This window comes from Carlito syrichta, unplaced genomic scaffold (assembly GCF_000164805.1).
Source record: "Carlito syrichta isolate Samal-C Ts95f unplaced genomic scaffold, Tarsius_syrichta-2.0.1 Scaffold142937, whole genome shotgun sequence".
Classification (NCBI taxonomy): domain Eukaryota; kingdom Metazoa; phylum Chordata; class Mammalia; order Primates; family Tarsiidae; genus Carlito; species Carlito syrichta.
The window spans coordinates 71,764-88,664 of NW_007087033.1; the positions used below are offsets into that span (position 1 = coordinate 71,764).

The window sequence follows — 16,901 nt, forward strand, 5'->3', positions numbered from 1 at the left end:
CCAGGCGGGTCTCGAACCCGCGGGCTCAGGCAATCCACTCACCTCGGCCTCCCAAAGTGTAGGATTACAGGCTGAGCCACCGAGCTCGGCTCAGCGTTGTTGAAAACAGCATCCTCGGGGAACCCTCTCTGGTTCCCTCCTGCTCTGGGAGCTTTTCTGTGCTCTCAATAAATCCTTTTTTTCTCAACAACAACAAAAAGAAAACAGCAGCCTTAGGGTGGGCGCTGGCCCCGCTTCCTAGTCTCCTGTACCTCTCTATCCAGGTCCTTGAGAGCATCGCCTGGAGGCCTCTGAGGCAGAGTGAGGCGTCCCCACTCCAGGCCAGCGTTGCTTCCAGGTGCATGGCTGCGGCCTGCAAAACTGACCTGTGCTGTGGCTCCATCCAGGTCTAACCTGGGCTACGACTTCGCCGGACGTTTTCTGTTCCCTTTGTCTTGCTCTGGTTTCTCTGTTCAGTGTTAAAGCCCCCTTCCTCTCAGTGGGGAAGGGATGAGAGAGATGTAGCCCTTGGGGGTCCCAGCTTAGTGCAAGGAGAGTCTTCTGCTAGGCCCGCCCCCTTGGGCAGGCCCTGCTCCTTGACTTTTATGCCCCTCACCTCCCTTGGGCCACCAGAACCAAGGCCCAAGTTGTTTGAAATGAGACCTGCCACCAGGCGCGGTGGCTCACGCCTAAAGTCTCGACACTTTGGGGGCCGAGGTGAGAGGATTGCCTGAGCCTGCAGGCTCAAGACCAACCTAGGCAACTTAGTGAGACCTCATCTCTACAATAAATACAAAAATTAGCCAGGCACGGTGGCATGTGCCTGTAGTTCCAGTACTTGGAAGACTGAGGCCGAAGGATTGCCTGAGCCCAGCAGGTTGAGACTGCAGTGGCCGGAAGCGTGTCACTGTCCTCCAGCCAGGGTGACAGAGTGAGACTCCAACTCAAAGAAAAAAAGCAAAGAAAAGATATGAGACCTGCCTGGGGAAAAGGTCCCTGTTTTCTCATTTTTACCTGGTAGTTCCCTGCTCTCTTATACTTAGATGCTTCAAATAAGACTTTATTGATTTAGTTGAGACAGGGTCTCACTCTGTGTCCCAGGGCGGAGTGCAGTGGTGTGATCATAGTTCACCACAGCCTCAAATTCCTGGACTCGAGCGATTCTCCTACTTCAGCCTCCTGAATAGCTAGGACTACTGGCGAGCTCCACCATGCCCTAATTTTTTTTCTTTTTTGTAGAGGTAGGATCCTGCTGTGTTGCCCAGGTTGGTCACAAACTTCTGGTCTCAAGTGATCCTCCCATCTCGACCTCTCAAAGAGAATACAGGTGTGAGCCACCTCACCCCGCCAAAAGTGACTTAAAATATTGTCATCAGACCAGGCTTGGTGGCTCAGCCTGTAACCCAGCACTTTGGGAGGCCAAGGCGAGGGGATGGCTAACTCTGAACACCTCCATCTCCCTTCATTTTCGTCTTGTGCAGAGGAGGGTGCCTTCACTGCTCTTGCTAGTTTGTGACTTGAGTTCACGTGACACCGATTCCTCTATCCAACAGTGGGCCTACCTCTCCTCCCTGTGAACCTGGGTGTGTTGTTGTGCCTCACCGATAGAATGCAGCCGACATGTGTGACATCCAAGGCTGGGTTGTAAAAATGCCATCCCCCCTGCTTTGTTGCCTTGAGACACTGGCCCTTGGACTCCAGCCACCATATTGCAAGAAAGCTGGCAGCTACCTGGAGAGGCCTTGCACTGGACTGTACTGTCCACCTGGAGCCTGTGAATGTGGACTTATTTGAGATTATTCTGTGTTAGGATGGGCCCTAAGTTCCATGGCTGGTGTCCTTACAAAATAGAAATTTAGACATAGACACACCCGGGAGAAGACGGGGAGATGAAGGCATCGTCTGGAGTGATGCAGAACCCCCAGGACTCACGGGACCAGCAGAAGCAGGAGGGGGCAAGAAGGGGTTCCTCCCCAACCTTCAGAGAGCATAGCCCTGTGGATACTGATCTCAGGTTTCTGGCCTGCATGACTGAGAGAGTACACTTCTGTTGCTTTGAGCCCCCATTTTGTGGCATTTTGTTTGGGCAGCTCCAGCAGACCCACCAGTCCTGACTGAGGTCCTATCTGAAAGTCAGCATCCACCGCAGATCCTGGTCTTCACAGGAATCCACCCCTTGTCACTGGGTCCCCCAACCTGGAAGCTGCCCTGGGTGATGCTGGGGGTGGGGCATGGAGATAAGCTGTCCCCACTGAACCCTGCCCACATGGGAGAGTCATGAACAGAATAAATGACTGTTATGTATTTAACCCATGTGTGGAGTGGCTTATCATGAGTGACAGCTGCACAGGATGTACATTCACATTTCCTTCCTAGGATGGACCCCACACCCCCCCACTCTGCATGCAGACCTGCCCTGTGGCCCCCATTTCATACACAGACCCATCCTGTGGCCCCACCTTCTCCTGGGCTAAAACCAGGAGCCAACTTTCCAGGTTGGAAGGTCCATGTGTGCCAGTGCTTGCCTGGGCCCAGGACTACCCCAGCCTCTGGGCTCACTGCCCAGTCTACCCAGCTGTGCCTATGTGTCCCCTTCCCACACCCAGCATTGCCCAGCTCTCCCATGGTCACCATCCAGGGGGCGCACGGTTGAATCTTATTTTAATTTTCATTTGACTTTTGTCTCTAGAAAAACTGACAGTAGGCTTTGCTGTTTTTCTAATTGGGGCTGCTTTTTCGTGATGTGCAGGATTTCCAATGGGAAGATGCTGTTGTTAGTTTTATGGAGAAGCACAGACTCAGAAAGGTTGAAGGAGCAGGAGTTGGTGGTTTAGCAAGCTCCTGCCACAGGTGTGCCCATACCAGGACAGGCTCCAGACATATCGCATCTCATTCTGTATGGTGGGCTTTAAATTCCCACCTTTTGGCCGGACTCAGTGGCTCAGCCTGTAATCCCAGCACTTTGGGAGGCCAAGGCGAGTGGACTGCCTGAGCCCACAGGTTCGAGACCAGCCCAGGCAACCCATGCTGCTGGTCCTTTCTTGACAAATGATGACCTGCTTGGCCATCTGCCCCATCCTCCCATCACAGAGCATTTGTATGTCCCCAGACACAGAATATGATGGCTCCTGAGCATTGCAGGTGCGTGCTCTGGGCTCAGGGTGACCCCAGCCTTGCCCCACCCCCTGACACCCCACAGAGCTGTCCTGTCCTAGAGGGTGAAGCCCATATCTGCCTGGCCAGCCCAGGCTCAGGAAGACCTCACTCCCATGCAGAGGTCTGGGGGCAGGCGGTGCTCATGAAGGGACGGGCCAGGCTTGATTGGAATGGTCTCTGTGATGCGCAGCAGGGGTGGCTATGCTGCCCAGGCCCCAGCCCCAGCATGAAACCTCTGCTTGACCAGTGGGGTGGGGTTGAGGGAGCCACACCAAACAAAACAGCAGCAACCTCTTTATTTTAGGCTGGGTTGGTGGCCTCGTGGGGGCACCTATCAGTCGGGGTGCCGACCTTTGGGCTCACACTGATCTGGGAGAGGATGTCCAGGGGTAAGAGTAGGTCAGGGGATCTGGAATGTTCACTGCCCACCACCAGGGTGAGCAAGTTGCAGGGACTGTCCGAGGCCATAGACACACAGATGGCCTGGGCTACTGCAGGCTGGCAGAACAGTCACAGTGCAATAAATAAACAGCACAGTCTCGCCACCCGACCAGGCCCCTGCAGTGAGGGGTGCAGGCTCTTGTCCTTGACTCAGGCAGAAATGGGCTCAGAGGAGCTGGAACAGTCCGAGAGGACGAGAAGGGTGAGAAACCCAGCTGCCAGCTCTGCCCTGACCCCCAGGAACTGCCTAGCATCTGTTCTCGAAGGTGGGCCAGGACTGGCCAGATGTTCAGTTGACCCAGTACCCACTGCCAGAGAGGCCCATTGGGCGGGCAGCCCGGGCAGCCCACAGCTTGCTCCCTTCACAGACCTCAGAAACTCACGCGGGAGAAGGGCCCAGTTCCTGGGAGCTGATTCGGCTGCGTCCTGTTGGGAGCAGAGGTGCCAGCCTGAGCCCCTGAGGGCGCATGTGGGGTGAGGGAGTAAGGAGAGCCAGGGAGCTCCCCACCACAGACAAGACTCCCAGGCCTGTGCCAGGAGTGCAGAGCAGCACGAGGCCCGGATGCTCCTTGTAGGTCCTGTGGCTCTGATGCAGGGTAGAGACCCTGGGAGGCCTGGCCTTTGGGTACCCTGGGGTCCAGCCTTGCTACTTGCTCAGCACCCCCTGGGGCAGCAGCTCTACGTAGCTCAGGGCACTCTGCAGCGATGTCAGGCAGTACCCCTCCTCTCCAATCAGATACCTGTGTTGAGGGCACAGGTGGCACATGTCACCTGGAGGGGACAGAAGGGCACCCCCAGCACTCACAGGGTAGGATCTGGTGCTAAGGCTGCCCCAGGCAGGGCTGACAGGGAGGCAGGGTCAGGGCGACATTCCTGTCCTTGTTCCTGGATGGCAGAACTGAGATGGCTCTTGAGCACATAACAGTTTCTCCCCAGGCAGACGCTGCTCAGGGGAAACCCTCAGCTCCCTTCTTGGAGCGTGGGCTGAGCCAGGGCTATGGAATGTGCCAGCAATGGGCACGCTGTACACAGCTGGCCATGGGGGCACCCTAAGGTGGGCTCTTCATGGCCTCATGCTAGCGATCGGCAGCACCCATCTGGCCCAGCACTGCCGAGCTCCTGGTTCAGGTCTAGGGACAAGGTTGCAGGCAGGCCAGGTCCGCCCTCGCTCTTCCTGCTGAGACCCCCCCCACCCTAGGGTACCCACACCTGGCCCACACTGCCCCAGGCTCTACCCCTCGTGGATGAACTCCTCCAGGGCCGCACACTCGGATACCAGCTGGGGGAGGCCACTCCGAAGTACCACGAACGACAGGATGGGCAGCAGGTCATCAGCGCCACTGTGGGGTAAGGCATGGTGGCGTGGGCTCAGGTCAGGGGTGCTCACTCCCCAGACCTGGGGGCGTGGGTAGAGTCCTGGACTGCCTGCTGCTCTCTTTGCCCTTCTGCCACCAGCAGCATGGAGGCCATCGAGGAGCGAGCCCTCTTGCAGGACTGGGCTGGGCAGCGGCCCCCACATCTCCCATCTGTGCCACCACGGCAAGTGAAGCTGCTAGCCTGGGGCAGGAGGACGGCCCCTCCCCAAGCTGCTCACACCCAGAGGATCCCCTCCAGTCCACTAGTAGCCACCCCAACATGCGGATTTGGGAAGGAGCAGACCAAGTTAGTGTCATGGAGCTTGTCACACTGGGCACTCCAGGCCTATCTCAGGACTGAGAGGGATAAGAAGTCCTGGGGTGCTCAGAATGGGGAAAGTGGGCAGCAGGGAGCCAGAAAATAGCCCAACCCGAAGACAGGGCAGTCTGGCTCCTTCCCTGTGGGCCAGGAGGCTCCACCCACCTGCTGTAGCGGCCCTGCCACCTGTGAGGACAAAGGTGGCACCCACTGGTTCCACAGGAGGACAGTGGGGGCTGGGGCCGGGATGTAAAGTCTGTTAGCCCTGCAGCTCTTCTACCTGTAGTGACTTACTCAGAAGCCTGATTAATAAAACTAGTAAAAGGCCCAGAGGGAGCCATCCTGCTCGGCTTCTTCCCACCAGACCCAGGAACCGAGGCCTGCAGCCTTGCCAGGTTGAGAGCACCTGTTCCCTTTCCTAGGCTGACTCTTCCCTGCCAACTCTGCTCAGCTCTGACTTCCACAAACTCAGCACCTGCAGGCCCTAGGGCAGGTGCCATAGTCCCCCACCAGGCTGCAGAGACAGTGTGCTCAGGGCTGACCCTGGTTCCTGGGGCAGGGCAGGAGGCAGAGCCTGGGCAGGTGCTGAGGGAGATGCTGGCCCCAGGGACACCAGGATAAGTCAGGAGGTTGCTGATCACACATAAGTCTAGGGGAGACTGAGGTAGGACCAGGCATCCCAAAACCACAGGGCTGCAGAACAGGTAGAAAACTCCCCCTCCCCACCTTGAGAGGGGAGCTGGGCAGAGACATCCCAGGCCCTGGGCAGGCTGGGGTTCCATGGAAGAGCAGGCCCTTCCCCAGAGCCTGGTGGCCTCAGGCTCTGACTCCTTCGCTCCCCCGCATGTGAAATAGGATTCAAGTATATGCTTCTGGGAAGGGCACCCCCAACTCTCACCAGGCAAGCCTTGGCCCAGCCTGAGAGCACCATGCAAGCAGTCCAGCCCCAATAGGCAGGAATGCATGGTGTGGACTGGTGCCCTGCCCCTGCCCTGAGCTGGGTCCAGGGGACAGGCTCTGCAGCTCACTAGGGAGCGCAGGCCCCAGCCGATGCCTGGGACAGAAATCTCCCTCCCCAGCTGGGCCTCGGAGGGTGGAGGCCAGCCCACACATGTCCAGCACCCTCCAGGTCGTACTCTCCCGCAGTCTGGCTCTCCTAGGACTCACATGGCAGCTGCAGTCGTGGGCTGGGGTCCAGCCTGGGATGCGACCTCTTGGGCATGGCAGTAGTCTTCCGCACAGACACAGATGACCCGCAGTGCCCGCACTGTGGCCCAGATGTGTGGCTTCAGGAGTGTGGGCGGTACAGCAGGAGGACCCAGCAGGGATGGGAGCCCTTCCCATGGTGGGAACCGCTCCTCACGCTGGACACTGCCCACCTGCCCACCCCCTCCTGATGTTCAGGGCTGGGAAGAGCTGGGGTCCCAGGGCCCTGGCATGTGACAAGTGGTGAAGGCACAGACTCCAGGCCACTGGCTGGGAGGGAGCCTGCCTTGCCTGCCCCTCTCCCAGTCCCTCAGACCCCTCACCTATGCACTCCAGCTTCTTCTGGGGGCAGCTCTCCAGGACCAGCAGTCCCAGCTCCTGGGCTGCCGCACAGTAGGGGTAGGTGGCAGCCCCCTTGGCTTCGGGGCCCCGGGGGAGGAGCTTGGCAGGAATGCCCACAGCCGAGGGGGGTGCGTTCCTATACAGCTCCATGCTCTTGCTCAGGGCGGTTTCCCGGGCGCGGTGCACACTTCTGCAGCAGAGAGGCCAGGCTCAGCCCCAGGGGACCCTGCCTTAGGACTGAAGCTCAGTCCTGAAGAAAATCAGAGGTGCATCCCAAGAAAACAGCTGGCCTGTTCCCGGGACCCTGGTTGGGAGGGTGGTCATGACCCTACCTGCAGACTGCGAATGCCTGAGGATGGCCTCAGGCAGGCCAGCACTGGCCAGAAGCCTCCAGGTGGAGAAGGGGCAGCGGGTGCTCTCACAACCACAGCATGCCCTGTGGGCATGGGGGCTGGGCGACACCAGGCAACCGTACCTGTACAGCGCCAGCAGCAGGGGCCACAGCGGGGAGAAGAAGGGCTCCTCAAGGCATGCCAGGCAGCGGTCCTTGGAGGCTGCTGTATTCAGGCCTTCGAAGGCCAGAAGGGTCAGCGAGAGCAACCTGTCTGCCGGGAAGAGTCAGAACGTCGTGGAGACTCAGCCATGGTGACCTCCTCCCTCAGCCAGCCTCCTTGAGATGGGGTGACCTGGGAGAGGCCCTGCCCAGTCCTTCCTCCAGGTATTCAAGCCCCTGACTCCCATCCCCCACCCTTCCTGTGACCACAGCCTGGGATCAAGCAGGAAATCGGAGGCCAGAGCCCAGTGTCCTTCTCCCCAACCCCTGGTCGCTGATTCAGTCACATACAGCTCGTCTGTGTGGCCAAAAGGTCTGCAGAGCAGAGGGCAGGGTGGACTCTTCCCAAAAAGGGCCTTTCCCCCAGACTGCAGGAGCTGGAGGGACTTGAGCATCACATAAGAAAATGCACCCTGGGTGAGGCCTGACCAGAGGCCCTTAGCACGGGACATCACAGTGGGGACGTGTCAGGGCTCCTGCCCTGGTTCTTAGCCCAGGAAACCATCATCCCTTTCAGGGACTTGAAGTTGTCTGCCACTCTTTAGGTGACCCACACACTCGACAGTCTGGGTTGGGGTAACATGAGTAGACCCAGTGGGCTGGCCAGGGCCACCTGCTGATCAGACCCCTCTCCAAACCCAAGACTGAAGCTGATCAGGGCAAACCAGCAGGGGAGAACAGGCCGTCTCTGTCCCTGTGGGGCCAGTGAGGGCACTGCTGGGGACAGAGGGGGATCTGGACTCCACCGCAGGCAGGGCACTTGGCCACAGGGGAGGATGGACAGAGGGCTCTGCAGATCCACCTTGGCCTGGGGGTCCAGGGAAGGGTCCTGGGGCCTCACCGACAGCGTCGTGTATGTCTTGTACTGCTTGCTTCAGCTGCTCCAGCAGGGGCTCCGGCTGCCCAGAGCGGACCCAGCCCCGCCTCTCAGACACAGCCAAGAATTGCTCCAGGTCCTCAAAGGAGCTGTCCCTGTCGGGCAGGCGTGCTGCAGCATCCGCCAGGGGAGAGGGGGGGCCCACGCTGCTGTCCACCCCTCTGTCCACAGGGCTGGGGCGGAGCTGGGGTGTGGGGGGCTCGGGGATGCCATCTGGGGGCTGCGGGGCTGCGCTGGGCTCCGGTGGGGACAGCACGCAGTACAAGCTCTGTGAAGACCGCAGGCGGCGGCTTCCAGGAGCCAGCAGCCGCTCAGTGTCGGGGCTCAGGGAGCAGGTGCCCCAGGGTGGACGTGGCGCTCACGGCTGCCCGGTTCACCACAGGATACAGCGCGCTGTACACGGCGCACTGCAGCCTCTTCAGGAGCTGCGAGATCGGGTGGTCGGGGTGGCTGCAAGGACAGGGGGGCTGGCACAGGGTGGCCATCAGCCACTGCTTGCTGGCCTGGGAGACCCTCGCTTCTCTACAAAGATGCACACTACAGTTTCAGGCAAGTGATGCATGACCCACCCCACTTGGGGAGCGTAAGAAAAATTCTTCAGCACAGAGGGGCCCAAGGTGTCAGCAGGACACATCACAGGGCAGGCAGTCAGGAAGAGACAGCAGCCACACCACTGCCCGGGGGAGCCCATCCCTGGGGCCCGCTGCCCTCCCCCACAATCTTGCTCTCCACCCCCGTCTTCTCGGCATCTGGCAACCCAGAGAGGAGCCGAAGGCAGGCGGAAATTGGGGGTCCCAAAGGCCCAGGGCACCTGAGTAGGTGTGAGACCAGGCTGGTCACCAAAGACAGGTCCCCGGGGCTCCTCTTGAGCTTAGCCCGCCAATGCTTCGGCCAGTCCTACAGGACAGGGAACCTTGAAGGAGACACGGAGGGGCCCCCACGACAGGACACCCCTCAACACCCACCAAGGTTGGCCCCAGGAGACCGTCAGAGCCCTCACTGAGTGAAGGCTGAGCCCTCACTGGCTCCTGGCTGTACCCCCACCTGAAGGGAGCCCCCATGTGACCCTGGCCTGCAACCACCCCCCACCTCCCAGGGACGCACGTGGTCTTGCTCATACTCCAGGATGGCGGCATAAAGGGCTCGCTGCTCCCTCTCCTCTGGGGTCAGGGCAACCTGGCTGCAGAACCTCCTGGGAAGGAAGGTGTAGGATGCGTCCCTGGGTTGGCCCCATGGGCACCCTGCTGGCCTCCCACAGCTGCTGTGAGGCAGGCACAGCCGCACCTGTTGGCGGCCTCCTGCAGCCGTAGCCGGCGCTCCTCCATCTTCCTCTGCAGCTGGGTGCGGAGTCAAGGGCCCCTTGTGGAGTCCAAGGAGGGCCCGCCGACCCACCCCCAGCCTGGCACCCTGGATGTCTCAGGGCCATCTGGAGCGCAGGGGTCCAGGGGCAGCTGATGTTGTCGCCGCCCTCCCGAAGTCCTGGGTGGGCAGGGCCAGAGGGATGGACTGACTCGGGGCAGGGCTGTTCTGGAGAGGGCTAATGGGGAGGAATGTCTCAGCGCATTTGGAAGCTGGAGGGGAAAGTCAGCCTGCACAGAGGCCAGGACCATCCCCCAGGTCATGCTTCTCCAAAGCGGGAGGAATTCTCATGCCCACAGCCCAACCCTGGCACCTCTGTTCCCCTTGCTGCCCCCTCCTCTGTCTGCAGCTCAAGGCCATACTCTGAATTTCCCCCCCAGGGACCGCCAAGATGGTCAGAAAGGATGCTGTCTCCTCCCGGGCTTTGGCGATCACCAGGTTCTCCATCATCTGACGCTGCAGAGATAGGGTCTAGGAATGGAAGGTGGGAGTAAGGCCTACCCTGCCCCTTCCCAAGCCCATCCCAGACCCGTCCCAGGCTTTCACTCACCAGGGATGTTTTTTGCATGGCCTGGCTGGGGTCCAGACGGGCCATCCGGGCCTCATAGGCAGCCTTCAGCTTCTGGTTCTGCAGGGAGGCCTCCTCCAGTGGCGTCAGCTCTCTGCAAACAGTGACAAGCAGTTGTCCAGGCCTCAGGAAGCCCAGGAATGGTCTGGTGACCTGGGGAGCCTCCCTCATCCTCCAAGATTCAGATACCAGGAGGTGAGGAGATGGTGGTGACGGGGGCAGGTCTGGGCGGGCTGGAGATACCTGCCCCTTCCAGCCTGCCCTGCCAAAACACAGCTTTGCAGGACTTTTGACTTTTTTTTGACTTGGCGTCTCACCCCGTCACCCAGGCTGGAGTGCAATAGCATGCTCCCGGCCACCGCAGCCTCAATCTGCTGGGCTCCAGTGGTCCTTACGCCTCAGCCTTCCAAGTAGCCAGAACTACAGCGGTGCGCTACCACACCGGGCTAATTTTTGATTTAACGTAGAGATGAGGTTAGGCCCAGTTGCCTGGCTGGGTCTTGAACCCATGGACTCAGGCAATCCACTTGCCTCAGCCTCCCAAAGTGCTGGGATTACAGGCTGAGCCACCGAGTCCTGCCACTTTTGACTTTTCAAGAGAAGCTGGGCTGTTGGACTTTTATGGAGATCAATTATTTGTGTTTAAAGGCACTGTACAGGTCAAACAGCTAGATTCATTTATAACCCATTAAAGGGGGAAGTATGGCTACCACAGGACAGTTCCCAGCAGCCCCTCCACCTTGAAAGCTTGGTTACACATTTCTTCCTGGTGTCAGGGATGGTGGAGAAGAGATGGTGGGGACACAAGACTAAGGAGAGAAAGTCTGTCCTGGGACTGATGGCCTGTGCCTGGTCCTGCCCTGAAGCCACACATGCAGACTAGGAAGCCAGAGGGGCCCAGGTGGCCCAGTCACAGCAGGCCAAGAGGAGTGAATTCTCCTTGTTTATTCTACTTGGGATTCATTGGGCTTCTTGCATCTGTGTCTCTGTGTTTTTCATCAGTTCTCGAAGATTGCCACAATATCTTCAAATAATTCCTCTCCCATTTTCTTTCTCCTTTCTAGAGTTCCAATGAATGCTTAGACCATCTGTCTCTCTTATTTTCTGTCTTTTTTGTTTCTGTGATACATTCTGAATATTGCTTAATCTTTTTTTCTGGTTCACTAATTCTCTTTTCAGCTATGTCTACTCTGCTGTTAGAAACTTGTCTACTCATTTTTATGTTTATGTGTGGATTTCTGTTGGAGAATATAATTTATTCTTACTCTCAACTGGTTATTAAAAATAATTTTAGTAGTCTGTTTTCCACTTCATTTCTACTTGGTTCTTTATCGAATGGGTTAGATTTTATTGTTTCTTGTTCCCTTCAAGTTTTTTTTTTTTTTTTTTTTTTGAGTTGGGGGGTCTCACTCTGTCACCCAGGCTGGAGTACAGTGGTACAATCATGGCTTGCTGCAGCTTCGACCTCCTGGGTTCAGGTAATCCTTCTGCCTCATTCTACTGGGTACTTGGGACTACAGGCATGCACCACCATGCCTGGCAAATTTTATTTTTTTGTAGAGATGAGGTCTTGCTATGTTGCCCAGGTTGTTAAAAATCCTGGGCTCAAGCAATCTTCCTGCCTCAACCTCCCAAAGTGCTGGGATTATAGGTATAAGTCACTGCACTCGGTCTTCTTCAGGTATTTTCAAACTTGCCTTTTGTTTCTCTAAACATAGAGAACATACCCTCAGTGTGCATGGGAAATTGGTTCCAGGACCCCCAGCCCACAGATGCTCAGGTCCCTTATATGGTTTTTTGTTTGTTTGTTTTTGGAGTAGGAGTCTCACTCTGTTGCCCAGGCTGGAGTGCAGTGGCACACTCACGGCCACCACAGCCTCGACCTGGTGGGCTTAGGTGATCCCTCCACTTCAGCCTTCCAAGTAGCTGGAACCACAGGTACACACCACCACACCCAGCTAACTTTTTGATTTGCTGTAGAGATGAGGTCTTGCCAAGTTGCCCAGGCTGGTCTCGAACCCCTGGGCTTAGGCAATCCTCTTGCCTCCAACTCCCAAAGTGCTGGGGGGATTACAGGTGTGAGCCACCAAGCCCGGCATATGGCATATTTGAATGTAACTTATATATATCTTACTGGGTGCTTTTTTTTTTTTTTTTTGAGTTGGTGTCTCACTTTATCACCCAGGCTAGAGTGCAGTGGCACGCTATGGCCTCCGCAGCCTAGACTTGCTGGGCTCAGGTGATCCTTCCACTTCAGCCTTCCAAGTAGCTGGAAACACAGGCGTCCTACTTTTTTTAGTTTATTGTAGAGAAGAGGTCTCACCAAGTTGTTCAGGCTGGTCTCAAACCCCTGAGCTCAGGCAGTCCTCTTGCCTCAGCCTCCCAAAGTGATGGGATTACAGGCGTGAGCCACCATGCCTGGCTTATTATTTTCTTTAGAGAAAGGATCTCGCTCTGTCACCCAGGGTAGAGTGCAGTGGTATGATCATAAATCACTACATCTTTGACCTCCTGGGCTCAAGTGATCCTCCCACCCCAGCCTCCCAAGTAGCTACAGGAATGCCTGGCTAATTTTTAATTTTTTGGTAGAGAGGAATTTTGCCATGTTATCCAGTCTGGTCTTGAACTTCTGGCCCCAAGTGATCCTTCCCACCTCAGCCTCCCAAAGCACTACTGTATGCTTTAGATTATCTCAGATTACTTACATTACCAAGTACAATGTAAATGGTACATAAATAATTGTACCATATTGTTTTTGGAATTTGTATTATTTTTTTTCCCACAAATATTTTTGATCTGCATTGAGTCCACAGATATGGACCCCACTATTTGAAGAATGGGCAGGCTGATTTCTGCTATAATTCCCCTGTAGTTTTTTGTTTCCCTTTGTGCTTGGTTATCTTTGACTGTGTGGCACTTACTATAAGAAGCGAAAAGATGCTTTCCTCCAAAGAGGATTTGCATTTGCTTCTGTCAGGAAAAGGGTATTCCAGTTCTGGGACCCATTTTACTAAATCTGTCACGATCAGCTCACCTTCCTGGGCCCCTACAACCCACTCCGAGGCTCAGCCCACCTCCTGTCTTGCCCCGTCTTACTTCTTAGAGCTTTGTGACTCTACCACCTGCAGCTTCTGGAAGATCTCAGGCGGCAGGAAGGGAGAGAGCTTCCCCCCTTCGTCGGAACACACCCGGCGGTGTCGGCTGGTAGGTGAGGGGATGGAAGCAGCAGCAGGCATGGCTGGCTTCAGGCGCGTCTTCCCTGAAAGCCACATGTAGCCAGGATCAATGGTGGGCCCATACCCCACAGAAATGCAGACCTGGGATGCCCCTGAGGGCCTTCCTCTGTGGGAGACCCACCAAGCTTGGTAGCTGTCGACTGGGCCCTCTCCAGACACTGCTCCGCTAGCTTCAGCATCTTTGATGTGTCAGCAGGCACAGGTTCCCCAGCGTCTGGGGAGGGACAAAAAGGCTGGTTACAGCCAGCTCTGTCACATCAGTCTATTGCTGAGAGAAAAATAAGGCCAGGAGAAAGCTGGGCAAACTCCAACCCCGACCTAAGCAAGCCACCTGTCCTCATTCATCTGGTCACCTGCCCAGGATTACCCTGTGATTTGTGCAGGCACTGTGCTGGGCCAGCCCAATGTCAGGCCAACCCCCTGCCTCTCCTTGGGGCCTGGGTGTCAGAACCGCTACCTACACAGGGTCTTTACTGCTTGCTGAGAGCTGCTCTTGCAACTGCAGCACCTCCGGGAGGCAGCCACTCACAGAGACAAGGACTGCTGAGGGGATACTCCTAGCCCACCCTAACCGCTCCTGTGCCTGGACACCTTCCCACTGCTCAGTATCGAGCCCCTCTGTGTGCTCCCCCTCCCCCCAGGCTCCCATTCTTGGATTGCTGCTGTCACAGACATGTGTAGGAGCTGCCACATTGCCAGCCTCCTGGGACCCCACCAGCCCCAGCTCCTTTGTTCCCGCTTCGCTCACAGTGACCCTCTTGGATGCCCACTTTCTCACTCCATACCATTTTATCCCTGACACCCCCAAAATTGCCCTTGCCCACCCTTACGCTGCCAGATGTGGTGGGCCACTTGGATTTCTCCATCCTCCAGGATGTCACCCTGCCCTGGGCTCCTCTGCATGCCTCCCAGCTCCCCCAGCTTGGGCTCACTCATTCCTTAGGGAGCTGGGCAGATCCTCACGCCCCTGGCCTCTGTGCTCCTATGTGCAACGAGCTGCTGGCCACCTCAAACCTACTGTGCCCATCATGGAACTTCCTATTCCTCTTACAATTCTGCTCCTGCCCCATCTGCCCCTAGCCAGTCCGGTCTGTTTACCTTCAAGATATACCCCCAAGTCTTCGCTGCCTCCTCTGAGTGGTCCAACCACCACTTTCTTCACTCCAGGAAGCTCTGGTCCCATGCTGGCCTCTCCCACAGAGCTCAAAGCTCCTTGAACTTCCCTTCACACCAGGATGACTCCAGCTCTACCCAAGGTTCACAGATCCCTGCCTGCTCATCCCTGTTTTGGCCTTTGCACACACCCCTGCTGGAGTGTTCCCCAACCTCTGCGCCGCTCACTGGGGCCCGTGTATTGTCCCACCTCAATCTTTACTCCCTTACCCACAGCACAGTCCCTTTCTGCACCATGTCACCCCATGACAGCTCATGCTCAGAGTCCACCTTCTGCTAACAACCAGGCTGGAAGGACGCAGGAGACCCCCAGGCCTAGACCCAGCAAGGGCTAAGTCATTTTCCCAGCATGGAAGGAGCAGCACTGAGGAGCCGTACCTTTCGCCATCTCCACTTCTTCCAGCAGCACCTGGGAGATGTAGTGGATGCTCCTCAGGTATTCTGTGTACGCCTCCTGTGTCCAGGAAAGAGAATGGTGGGTCAGCCTGGAGAGGGGAGTGATTGGCACCTGTGGGATAAGCAATGAACGATGGTGCCTGCGTGTCTCTGATCTGCTTGGCAGACACCTCATGGTGGCTAGCTGATCAGTCAGAAATCGCTCCTGGGGCACAGACCACATCCCTGCTCTCTAGACTTGAAGGAAGAAATGTCGGCCCCTGAGAACAACGTCAGAGCCCTTCTTACTACTTCTGCTTTGGGCAGTGAGGGCCCCTGTCACTGCCTTTCTTTCCAGCACAGGAAGGAACTGACATTCTCATTCCATGGGCCTGGGGGAACAGCCTCAGCAATTGCTGTCATTCTTCACTTGGTGCAACAAGTTTCCTTCCTGTGTGTAGCAACTCAAGGGTCATGGATTCAGTGGCTTGAAAAAAAAAATTTCTTGAGAGGACAGAAAGCGTGGTGCTGCAGATCTCAATGACACCACTTCCTGGCTTAGGTTTTGGGAAATCCCTTTCCCAGACACCAAAGTAGTTCCTGTGCACACAGGAGCCTAGAACACTCGAGTGCTGGCAGTTTCAAGGGAGTGACCACTCTGGCCTGACTCCTCTGTCCTTCCAACCTGGGCTCTGACAGGGCACAGGGCACTGGCAGCCACAGCATGGTGTGTGCTTTTCTGTTTTATCCCAGCCTGCTTATCCCATCTTTAATTGCATCTATGCCACAGAGAAAAAGACAAGATAGATTCCAAGCTGGATTTCTTTTTTCTTTCTTTCTTTGTTCTTTTTGAGTCAGAGTCTCGCTCTGTCGCCCAGGCTGGAGTGCAGTGACACAATCATAGCTGCTGCAGCCTGGACCCGCTGGGCTCAGGGGATCCCTCTGCCTCAGCCTCCCAAGTAGGTGCAACTACAGGTGTGCGCCACCACGCCCAGCTCATTTTAAAAAAAAACTTATTGCAGAGACGAGGTCTAACTACGCTGCCCAGGCTGGTCTTGAACCATTCGGGACCAGGCAGTCCTCTCGCCCCTGCCTCCCAAAGTACTGGGACTACAGGCGTGAGCCACCACGCCAGCCTCCAGGCAGGATTTCTTGACTCGTGGGGGCACCTGCTGCCCTAGAAAGCCGGCTTGGCGAGCAGTTGACTCCGGACCAGGGCCGGCGGACCAGGGCCGGCGGGGCTTGGGCGGCCTTTCGGTCAGTGGCCCCGGGCTCAGCGACGAGACACGCCCCTCCTGCCAGCTGCTCGGCCCGGGCAGCGCGAAGGAGCAGGCAGCCTTTGCGGGCCTCTGTCCGGGTGGCAATGGGCAATGCCTGCGGTCTCTGCCCAGACAACGGCCGAGCGCAAGGGGCGGCTGGCCGCAGGTATTTCGCCGGGCTGCCTCGCGGCTCTCTCGAGGCCCCTTCCCAGCCTCGGCCCTGGTCCTCCTCCTCCGAACACACGGGAAAGCTGAGCAAGGGCCTGAGATGTCCAAGGTCGCGCCGCAGCCCCGGAGCCCGGCGTCCCGACCGCCGGCCTTCCTCCGCGCCCGGGAGCTGCCGGAGGGGCCCTGGCCCCAGCCCGGTCCCGAGCCCCGTCCCCACGCCCCGCCGGGCTGCCCCGTCCACGCCGCCGGGCCCGCCGCGGACTGGAATTCCTCCCGGAGCTCCCGCGGCGGCCGAGCCCGCCCGCGCCTCGCCTCACCCGGGGCCGATTGCCGGTGTCCAGCTCTATGGCCCCGTTGGCCAGCTTCATGGCGCTCTGCAGCGGCTTCACCGAGCCGTCCCCGGCCCCAGCGGCCATGGCGCCGGGCGGGGGAGGCGGCGGGGGCAGCGACCGAGGGGCGGGGCGGGGGCCGAAGCCCGGAACGCAGTCCTCGCGGACGCTGGAGCCGCCCGAGCGGCGGGCCGCCGGGAGGGGCG

At 57.7% G+C, this 16,901-nt stretch overlaps 1 protein-coding gene across 1 annotated transcript; it reads right to left on the reverse strand.

Moving 5' to 3' along the window:
• Positions 1 to 3,412: 3,412 nt before the first annotated feature.
• On the reverse strand, positions 3,413 to 16,895 carry VPS9D1 (VPS9 domain containing 1). Its single transcript, XM_008050037.2, is given in 16 exon segments — positions 3,413 to 4,316; positions 4,812 to 4,916; positions 6,418 to 6,517; positions 6,780 to 6,988; positions 7,274 to 7,403; positions 8,193 to 8,586; positions 8,588 to 8,678; positions 9,040 to 9,125; positions 9,333 to 9,420; positions 9,513 to 9,565; positions 9,996 to 10,058; positions 10,138 to 10,249; positions 13,252 to 13,414; positions 13,513 to 13,605; positions 14,943 to 15,018; positions 16,684 to 16,895. Coding segments are annotated over 16 exon segments (1,956 nt in total). The 5' UTR covers positions 16,783 to 16,895; the 3' UTR covers positions 3,413 to 4,222.
• Between the last annotated feature and the right edge of the window lie 6 nt (positions 16,896 to 16,901).